The sequence below is a fragment of the Abramis brama genome (assembly GCF_963993115.1).
Source record: "Abramis brama genome assembly, chromosome: 6".
NCBI lineage: Eukaryota > Metazoa > Chordata > Actinopteri > Cypriniformes > Leuciscidae > Abramis > Abramis brama.
In genome coordinates, this window is record NC_139968.1 from 30,384,773 (window position 1) to 30,395,899 (window position 11,127).

General features: G+C 38.2%; 1 protein-coding gene across 1 annotated transcript; it reads right to left on the reverse strand.

Moving 5' to 3' along the window:
- Window positions 1-217: 217 nt before the first annotated feature.
- LOC311085617 (G2/M phase-specific E3 ubiquitin-protein ligase) lies at window positions 218-4,363 on the reverse strand. The gene is made up of 5 exons (XM_084118152.1): window positions 4,059-4,363; window positions 3,641-3,819; window positions 2,497-2,669; window positions 2,187-2,401; window positions 218-561 (listed from the first exon to the last, which is right to left on the reverse strand). Exons 1-5 carry the CDS (start codon window positions 4,339-4,341, stop codon window positions 305-307), a joined length of 1,107 nt encoding a protein of 368 aa, XP_083974278.1. The 5' UTR covers window positions 4,342-4,363; the 3' UTR covers window positions 218-304.
- Between the last annotated feature and the right edge of the window lie 6,764 nt (window positions 4,364-11,127).

Consider the following 11,127-nt stretch of genomic DNA (forward strand, 5'->3'; position numbering starts at 1 on the left):
ACCTAGGGTCCTTTGCACCATGACTTCGAGCCAAACCCCCCAGGAAGCCTTTCTCCTTTGGTTGAACATTTTTAAAGTTAGAGCTTATCTAGAGATATCAGCCGGATGGCTGAGGTGAGGTGTTTGGCTCGAAGTCATGGTGCAAAGGACCCTAAGTTGATTTTACTCCGAACCATCCCTTTAAGAAAATAACAAAACTCTACAATACCCACAAACATCACAAAACAGTAGTAAAAATGTATATTAAATGTATACTAACGTGTCCATAATATAATATTCAAACATAAACGTATTTAGAACATCGCTACATTACTCCGAAAGTGGGGGATTGCAAAATACCACTTTCCATATTTTCTCTGAACAATTCATAACTCTGATGGATTGGCAGCCTCAAGACAATACCACAGGTATTTGCTTCGGGGAAACTTCGGATGGCCTCATTCTCTTGAGGGTGTAGGAACTCTAATTTTGGTTCCACTGGGAACCCTAACCTTGGAATAGCAGTGCATCCTGACACAAATCCAAGAATCTTCTCCAAGGTGAGTGGGTATGCAGTTCCCTCTAGTAAAAATGAAAAGGAAACAGTCAATGACCATTTTGCAGATATAGAATGGCCATAAAATAGTTGTCAAAGTTTAGTGGCCCTCATGTTGTTCTAAGTAAAAAAAAAAATTATATTAAAAAAAATAATAATAATATATATATAGAATAGGCCAAAATTTTTATTGTTAGTCAATAACAAACTTTTCCTTCACCACAGCTCTAGTACCTTATTTGTACTTTCATTCATATTTGCCACACTGTAAGTTACAGGATGTGAACTGTCTACCTTCCTAATATTTAAAAAAGTACCATGAATATTTCAAACATTTTTTTCCACACACACAAGGTTAAGCTTTATAGATACTAGTGCAAAATACCCGTGCAAAATAATTTTTTGTGTGTGTTTTAGTAATTGTTGGTTTGGTGCCCCTGAAAGAGACTGTAAACGCATTGAATTCAGGGAGCAGTGCAAAGTGCCCGTGCAAAATCAGTTTTTGTGAGCGATCGCTGAACAAAAAATTTCAGGAGATATTTCTTAGCGATGGCTGATATCAACAGTTTCAATATGATAAAAAATAACTTATATTGATTCAATGGATTAATTGCATTTTGGAAAAAAAAAGTGTCATGAATTTATTGCATTTTGGGGCAAAAATAATCCGTTTTTATAATAAGTCTTTGAAAATCAAAATCTGGATTTGAATTTTTTTTATTATTATAACCTAAAGATGCTATGTGAAAGTTTGAAACAGAAAATAGTGGTTTTCATCTTGTCACTTTCTTGGTAAAGAAACATTTTTACTCAAATTAATCAAAATGGATTTATCACGTTCTGGAACCAAACTCTAATATTCAGAAGTAAACAGTGTAGCTGACTGAGTGTTTATGTCAGAATGTTTATTTTTAAACCACAACCTTCTTGGGGCTTCTTTGACCGATACAACTCTCTAATATCAGAATGTTTATTTTTAAACCACAACCTTTTAAAATGATATATTTAACGATATCTTTTGCATTTCTCATCCAAACAACGTCAAACTTGGCACTGCACTTACTCGTGCCCGTGGCGAGACACCTGTCGAGTTTGAAATCAGAGAGGCTAACTTCAGCGCACATGGCACAGTAATAAAGAAGTAAACAGCGTAGCTTTAAATAAACATTATTAAGAAGTAAACAGTGTCTTACCGATTCAGTTAATCACCCAGAGAGTGTGTGTGTTTGTTTATTTTTAAACCACAGCCCATTATGTCAGAATGTTTATTTTTAAACCACAACCTTTTAAAAGTGATATATTTAACGATATCTTTTGCATTTCTCATCCAAACAACGTCAAACTTGGCACTGCACTTACTCGTGCCCGTGGCGAGACACCTGTCGAGTTTGAAATCCATCGGACTAACGGTTCGAGAGATATGCGAGGAACAGACACACACACATACGGACACACAGACAGACAGACAGGCGCTCCTGTAATTAATAGATAGATATAAAGATAATGATGATGACGTAATTTAAAAAAAATATATATTAGGGTAAAAGAGATGACTGTAGATTTAGACAGAACAGATTAAGACAGACAGATGATAGATAAGAAAGATAAGATCCAATGATAGATCCAATATAACTACAGTATGATGTCATACCTTCCACTTCTATGAGCCAGTCCCTCCAAAAACAGATTGTTGTACTCTCCACTACTCTCCTGTTGCTGCCAACTGGAGAAAGCTCTGCTTTAAACAAAGCAGATAGGTCTCTGGACAACAGTGGCTTCTCCTCATTCAGAAATAGCTCTCTAAAGAGCTCAGGGTGCTTTTGCATCAAAGGCAAAAGCCTGAGACACTTCAGGCCCTCTTTAAATCTAGATTTAAAAAAATGATGCACACAATATGACACATTGTCAAACTAATACTGTTAATTTGTCAGGTGAAAATATCTGTACATTCTTATACTCACTGATCCAAGGAATCCCTCAGCCTATTATCTAGGAAGAACTTTGTGGCCGATTCCACCAAGTCGTCTCTCTCCTCTAAGGTTTGGATGTGCCTTAGAGACCCCAGCATTGCCAATTGGTCAGAAGCCTCCATTATAGCACACTGGGCATCATCTACATTATTTGCTGACTGGATCTAAATTTAAACAAGTAATAAAAACTCAGTGAGTGTTTTAGCGCAATTTTCTGACGTCATGGGATCACAACACTAAGAGATAGTAAATCTTTTTAGGTTTTTTTTTTTTTTTTTTTTTTGTGCGTTCCCGAGATTAGACCTTCCTTAACATAATGCCGAAAACCCGGAGTCTCTAGGTGGTCTGGTTGAGGAGGAGATAGAAGTGCAAGATTGGTGCGCACAGACAGAACAGAAATCATGAGTTAACAATCGCAATTTTGTCCGTAGGAAAATTGCGCTAAAAAGAAACAAAATATTGTTAAATATTTTATGCACACACAGCTTTTTTTTTAAAGGGGTCATGACATGAGAAACCAAATTTGCCTTGATCTTTTGGTATATAAGAGGTCTTTGTACAATTAAAACTTCCAGCAAGTTTCATAGCTTAAGACGTCCTCCCGATTATAAACAAAGCATTTATTTAATCAAGCTCTAATTACAGCTCGTTGGGGATCCATGGTAAGAAGTGACGTCACGGTATGAAGTGACGTACCAGTCGTTTGCATATGACCGCCTCCAGTGCAAGACAACTACCCCTCATTTCGCATCATCACATCGTTCTCACGCCCACAGGTGTTCAGTTGACGTGCAGCGAGTTTTAAATATGGATATTTTTCTTACAGAAATATCACTTTAGAAAGCCTTTATTAATCCCCTGGAGTATTATGGATTACTTTTATGGTGGATGGATATGCTTTTTTGCCTTTAAAATACAGTTTCCCTAACATTACAAAACTTGGAAGAGCCAAGATAGTCATGTACACCTAGGATGGCTTGAGGGTGAGTTAATCATAGGATAATTTTAATTTTTGGGTGAACTCCCTTCAAACTTAAGGTTAGCAATTCCTGCATTCAAAGATATTACAACTGTCGCCTAATTACCAGTACTAACAACACAACAGTTAGCCTAAATTTAAATGTTTAATACATACCTTGATCATCTTTTCTCTGAAGTCATAGTCTACAATCTGTTGAAGGTCTGGTACTGGGGGCTGAAGGTTGCACACCTGACAGAGCAGTCTTTGTGAAAAGAAATGTGGCTCCACACCACCATGTACCAGGCACACGGCTATCATCTGTCCAACTAGTTTGTACATTCCATTGTACAATGCTGTAATGTAAATGTGAAAAGCATTATTATGTCTACAAATGGTGCTTAGAGAGTGTGTGCTGCTAATAGGGTGTAAACTGGTATTGACTCACATGGGCACTAGGTGTTAACTTAAACAGGTTTTGTTTAAAGACCTAATGACTTTCAGTGTAAAAATGTGCACAATTACATGAAAATGATCAATGAGGTAAACACTTTTTCCACAATGTTTAAAACACAAAAAATAAACATTAGGTTACCTTTGGAATTGCAGGCAAGCGTTTTATTCCAGTCTTCTCCATCAAATACTTCGCATGAGTGAATTTCCCTCATCAGCAAAGTTAAAAATTCTCGAGTAGGACCACCCTCGTCAGCCGCCCCCTCGCCAATTCCATCAGCGTCTCTGAATACAACGTCCAATTTTGCCTCAGGGTTAAATCGTTGACGTCGAAAAGCTCTAATACCACTTTCTAGGATGTTGCATCTTGTAGTATTGATTTGGTTGGAAGCAGGTGTAAATGTAAAATCCACTTTGCTTAGCATTGTAGTTAATAACGCTTTGAGGTCAACACTGAAAACAAGAAATAAAACAAAATGTTACTTCATCTTTTGTTGTAACTATAATAACATTTAACAACAATATCAAATCACTTACTCATCCTCATCTTCGTCCGAGATATATATATCTACAACTGGATTGAGTGAAGAGAAGGCCACTGGTGCTGCTGGAGAGGAGGCCACTGGTGCTGCTGGAGAGAAGGCCACTGGTGCTGCTGGAGAGGAGGCCACTGAACCTGCTGGAGAGAAGGCCACTGGTGCTGCTGGAGAGGAGGCCACTGGTGCTGCTGGAGAGAAGGCCACTGGTGCTGCTGGAGAGAAGGCCACTGGTGCTGCTGGAGAGGAGGCCACTGGTGCTGCTGGAGAGAAGGCCACTGGTGCTGCTGGAGAGAAGGCCACTGGTGCTGCTGGAGAGGAGGCCACTGAACCTGCTGGAGAGAAGGCCACTGGTGCTGCTGGAGAGGAGGCCACTGGTGCTGCTGGAGAGAAGGCCACTGAACCTGCTGGAGAGAAGGCCACTGGTGCTGCTGGAGAGGAGGCCACTGGTGCTGCTGGAGAGGAGGCCACTGGTGCTGCTGGAGAGAAGGCCACTGGTGCTGCTGGAGAGGAGGCCACTGGTGCTGCTGGAGAAGAGGCCACTGGTGCTGCTGGAGAGGAGGCCACTGGTGCTGCTGGAGAGAAGGCCACTGGTGCTGCTGGAGAGGAGGCCACTGGTGCTGCTGGAGAGAAGGCCACTGGTGCTGCTGGAGAGGAGGCCACTGGTGCTGCTGGAGAGAAGGCCACTGGTGCTGCTGGAGAGGAGGCCACTGGTGCAGAAGTACTCTGTAAAATTGAACAACTGTAACTGCTTTCATTTAAATTAACTATAATTTAAACATAAAACAATATAAGCAATAAAAGAATGAGATGCTGCCTACATATCAAATGAAAATGAAGACTGTAATGAAACAGATCGAATACTGGAAACCCAATTTCTATACAAAGGAGAATTGCAGACACAATTTGAATTTACAACACTTTGAACATTGTTGTTGTTGTTATGTTAGATTACCTTTTCCTGTATATAAAGTGCTGATCTTCCAAGTTGCCCACTTGCACTTATTGCTGCTGGGGTTTTTGACTCCAGACTCAAACAAGAAACCTGCCTCTGAGCATCAACCCTGCACAATTCAAACTCCCTTCCTTGAAGCTGTGGGAATGCACTTCGTAGAGTTTCTGCAAACTGACTCTCACTTTGCTCTCTCTGCACTACAAGCCTCTGACTGGCAATGGGATCTATTGGGCAATAATGTGCAATGCCGTCATCAATTTAATATAACCAAACTCATGGAATTATGTTGCTCATGGAATTTTCATTTTGATTGTAAACAGTACGTTAGCATATGACTTACCTCTCACTGATGTTAAGCGTTCAACTCCTGTCCTGAGCAGTGTAACTCTAAATGTACATGTCACATTTCTCCTCCTTGCCCTCCTGGGACGAGCAGGACCGTGCAACGAGTGTTCGTTGCGAAACATCTCAAACCTTTCAGAGAACATTTACACATTAGGCTGCATTACACATTAGAGTGTGCTATTGACTAAGTAATGCCCTGAGATATTTACAAATACATTATAATTAAAATACAAACAACATGTAATTCAATTAATACTTTAGAAGAGGAAATGTGGTATTTGGCTTTTAAAAATAAAGTGTATAACGGTTATGTGACGTTATGAACCATGCATAGGGTCCTTCTATTTATAGGGGTTGGGTACCATAAATCTAAACCATTCTGAATTTAGAACAACGCCCCTTAGCTGTTCAAAATTCACTGTAAATCACGCCTTCGTAGGGCTTATTGCTTTATTTTATCGCACAATGACCTGTTTTTGGAATTAGCCGTTTTTACTGTACGTCTTATAATAATTTCAAATTCAGAAATAAATGTTTGTGACTATTGTCTGCTAGTGTAAATTCAATCAACATTCAATTTCAGATTTTGATTATAAAATAGTTCCAGTCCTTGATTGTGATTGGTTGGTTCGAAGCCATTGTAAATTACTCACCAAACACACACATGTGACCGCATTACATTAGTATTACCAAAGTCCTTTTAGGCCCATATAAATTGTCTCTGGTATTACTGCGCAACTGCCGTTTGTGATGCTTTGTTGCTGCATGTGTTGCTTAGCAACCTCTTTGGAACTACATTGCTTGGCGGAGGAATACATGTGTTAACGTTATATTTTTGTTGCTGGTGTTTATTTTATAAATAAATATTAAAACTAATATTTTTATGGATTAACCGTTTTATAAAGGTAATAAGCTCATTGAAGCCGTAGGCTATATAAGCCCCTCCGCTCCGCGCCATAATGCCCCATAACTATTCTAAATCCACTGTAAAACACGGCTTCGCGGCGGGGCTTATTGCTTAATTTGACAGGTTTTCACCCTGAGCTGTACGAGTAAATTGTAGCATACAAGTTCTCAAATTCACCTCTACATGCTGTCGCTTTTTGCTACCTTCATAAAAGTCGATCCTGCAGGGACACTGTCCTGCAGAGTTTAGCTCCAACTTGTCTCAACACACCTGTCTGGAAGTGTCTAACATTAACGTAACTAACGTTAACTTTAGCTGGTTCAGGTGTGTTCCAGCGGGGTAACTTGGAGATAAAGTCTGCAGGACCCGATCTGTTCCTTACCTACCTGTCTACGAGACTATCTCGACTTTGCTCCCCATGCCCTTGTGGCGATGTTTCGAGCAAGCCATCAAGCTGGGCATTTATGCGATCCCTAATCGCATTTAGACGTCTTCTGAAATTAACGTTATTTGTCTCTACCGACATTTTTCTGGTCTCAGGTCGTACTACGAGCCAGACTAATCCGGTGCTGCGCTGGATTTTAAACTAGATATTTATTTTACATGAATGAATGAATTTACATTTACACTTCACAGTCATTTATAAACAAATCCTCTCCTAGCCATTTTCGCGCTCTTCCAAACTAGATTGTCCTCTCCGACTTGCCGTAGAGTCCTCAAACTCAGTAGAGGAGGGGCCATATAGATGAGCTCATACATCTGCACTTTGAGTGGCGTGTGGCGTCAATTTAACATCTATCGGCGAGTGGCGTTATTTTAACGCGTGGCGGCGTGTGGCGTTAACTTATCGCCTGACGGCGCATATTTAACGCCTGGCGGCGTTATGAAGACGGCGTTTTAATATTGATACGGCGGTCAAAAGCACGCGAATTGTGAACATTTTGGCTTTCCATATTTCCGCTCCGTGTGTGCGCCGCGGTCTCCGTTCCGCGCGTGTGTGTGTGTGTGTGTGTGTGTGTGTTGGCGCTCTCTGCTCAATGTTCTGCTCCGTGTTTGCGCTACGCGTTCTGCTCTGTCCTTAACGGCCCAAACGCTCCAATCATGTACCGATCACGCACTGGAAAAGTAAAGTCCGCTCAAATAACATGACATTTCTCTGTAGTAGATAAATTGTCTCTGAGTAGACTTCTGTTTGCTGAGCTGGTATAGAGCCATGCTGGGCAACAATGGTAAAATGACCTGCTCTGATCACATGCTCTGGTAATAATAGCTTTGCAGGACTATATTTTATTTGATAATTAGTAAAAAAAAAAAAAAAAAAAAATCTGTTAAATTGATTATGTTGAGTGCTTATTGAAAAATTATAATATATTGATATATTGATGTTTAATATTATTTTAATATAGGGCTATTTTCTGTTCCTTTTTTCCCTGTTTAATTTAATTATTCTAAGTCTAAATATTGAAGATTACAAGCTTAGGGAAAATGCAATTAATTGCAATTAATTACAGCAAATTGCGCAATTAATTAGTTAATTTTTTTTAATCGATTCCCAGCCCTAATATATATATATATATATATAAGTATAACTATATAAATAAGTTTGTCAAGACAAACTTAGATGTTGGCATGAGAAGTGTTTAATGTTTGGCTTTCTCAAGTCAACATAATTATTTCTTCAGTGTCTGTTCTTAATAAGGAAAATGTACAGTCAGCTGGTAATTATAACAAAATAAAGCCCAACAGGAGCAGTTCACATTCACATCTGTCAATCTTTAAAATGGACAAATCTTCTGAAGCCAACATGAGGTCTAATTGAAGTCTCAGTATCTACTCTATTACTTTTGTTCAAGGTTTTTGAGAATAAACATCTGTAGCAATTCATGTTGTAGAAATATGATCTGAGTTCTCAGAGAGCTGAGTTTACAGTCCGAGTCTGTTTATGTCTTCTTTAAGATTGTACAGCTGTAACATCTAGATGTATATGTAGCAACACTGTTTGTTTCTCTCTTTATATATTTTTTTTATCATCATCTCTATTTTCCAATCATTTTTGTGGTTTGAGTGCGACAAAAGCCCATCTTGGACCACTCTGATGAACACAAAAAAAAAAAAAAATCAGGTCAAATTAATTAGGGTGTAATATTGCATAAATAATTGATTATATTTGGTAATATAATCATATAGAGATTAGTTCATGGATAACTAAGTGCCTTTGGCTATCTCCAAACAAGCCAAAATAGGTTAAAGACTCATCTAAATGCATCTGATGTAGAAACTACAAACTAATACTTTCACACTTTTTTCTTCTGCTATTCTCTGTTTCTGTGCTCTGCTGTGACATGAAGCCGAGAAATTAGAGGCTAAGGGAAAAGATGTCACTCTTGAGAATGGTGTTGATATCCAGCCAGATGATCTGATACTGTGGATGTTTGGAGCCAAAAACTGTCTCATTGCTAGAGCTGATTCAAGAACAGCTGATCCTGAGACATTCAGAAACAGACTGGAGCTGAACAAGACTACTGGATCTCTGACCATCAAAAACATCAGAAACACAGAATATGGACATTATAAACTACAGATCATCAACAAAGAAAAGACCACATTCAGGAGATTCATCGTGCTCAAACCTGGTGAGTAGAACAACATTTATTATAACAACTATATATATTTATTTTTGCAGCAGTTCCAGTCCTTGAATCTGATTGGTCGAATAGAGTTCCAAGAGTTCCAGATTATGTGATTAGTTTTAAGATTTTTAAAAAGTTCTTCTAATAAAAGGATTTTTATTACAAATTAAAAAAATAATAATAATAATTAAAAAAAAAAAGTTAAAAACATTTTCACAAATGGTCTCAGACTTTTGGATCCCACTTAATCATCTATATATATATACATAATTATTTCTTCAGTGTCTGTTCTAAATAAGGGAAAATGTACAGTCAGCTGGTGATTATAACAAAATAAAGCCCAACAGGAGCAGTTCACATTCACATCTGTCAATCTTTAAAATGGACAAATCTTCTAAAGCCAACATGAGGTCTAATTAAATCTCAGTATCAATTCATGTTGTAGAAATATGATCTGAGTTCTCAGAGAGCTGATTTTACAGTACGAGTTTATGTCTTCTTTAAGATTGTACAGCTGTAACATTTTATATGTAGATGTATATATGTAGCAACACTGTTTATTTCTCTCTTTATATTTTTTATCATCTCTGTATTTTCAAATGTCCAGAGACAACTTCTGGGAAGCAAGAGAAAGATCATCGTGTGCTCGTGCTGCAGAGTGTAAGTTAATGAGATAAGACACACCCACCCATGCATTCACAGTGACGTCACAAAACAATTAATACATAATAGGCAGCCGATGTAGTTTTGGCAGAACTGGGCTAATATGTTCATACAAGCACAGCTAAACCTGCACGACATTCGTCCAGTAATGCATTACAATAATCTAGTTCTGATAGGTTTGCAGTGTTTGACACTAATATATGTTGCAGCTAGGGTTGTTTGTACCAATACCAGTGAAATTTCAGTTTTATTTTACTATTGTATTAAATATTAATTTAATGAAATGAGTTTATTTATGATGATGAGAATTATAATAATACATTTAAATAATGTACCCTTCAATTTTTTTTACGTTAACATTTTATTTAAAAAAAAAATCAAGAAAAAAATGAGTAATTAAGTGAAGGACAGAGAAACACATTACATAGAACAAGTGGCAGGTCTATTTTGCATTTACACTCCAAGAATTGATGCACAGATCTATTTTGACATACAGTATCAGATTGTTTTGTCCCGTCTGTTGCTATGGTTATATCACTGTCAATCATTGCAGTTTCAGATTCAATCCTGCATTTAAATACAGCTGTAAATCCGGACACTTTGCAGTGCCCAACAAAACTTTTATTCAAATTGTAAATGGGTAAACAGAAAGCGAGCAAAGAATGCTCCATTTATTATTTTACATTCAGCTCCTGTTTACTGAGATCTACACTCCTGTGAAACTCCCGCTATAATCAAAAAAGCAGTCTACACTGCACAATGAACCTCTTATTTACACCGGGTTTACACTTTGTTGGTAATAATGAAAGGATTCATAAGCACACAGAACTCTAAAAGCACACGGTGAACAAGAACAGAGGTGTTGTGGCCAATTTCGAGTCCCTGCCAATACTTATTATTAAACACTTGTTAGGCAGTTTATTTAAACTTTTCAAATAGGGCACATCAGATTGGACATCTGTTGGTATTTTAAGCATTAAATGAGGTAAATTCCCTGTTTTGGGTTGACACGTGACAACTTACCAGCGTAAAAAGATATAAATTCACGCTCCTTCGCTCCGCTGAGAGGCATTTTTCTGAAATCTCCAAGCCGGTCACGTTATTTTACGTGTAGCTGGACTCTCTCACAAACAGTTTGTCCAGCCATCAGATCATACCACAGCTGTACAGATGTG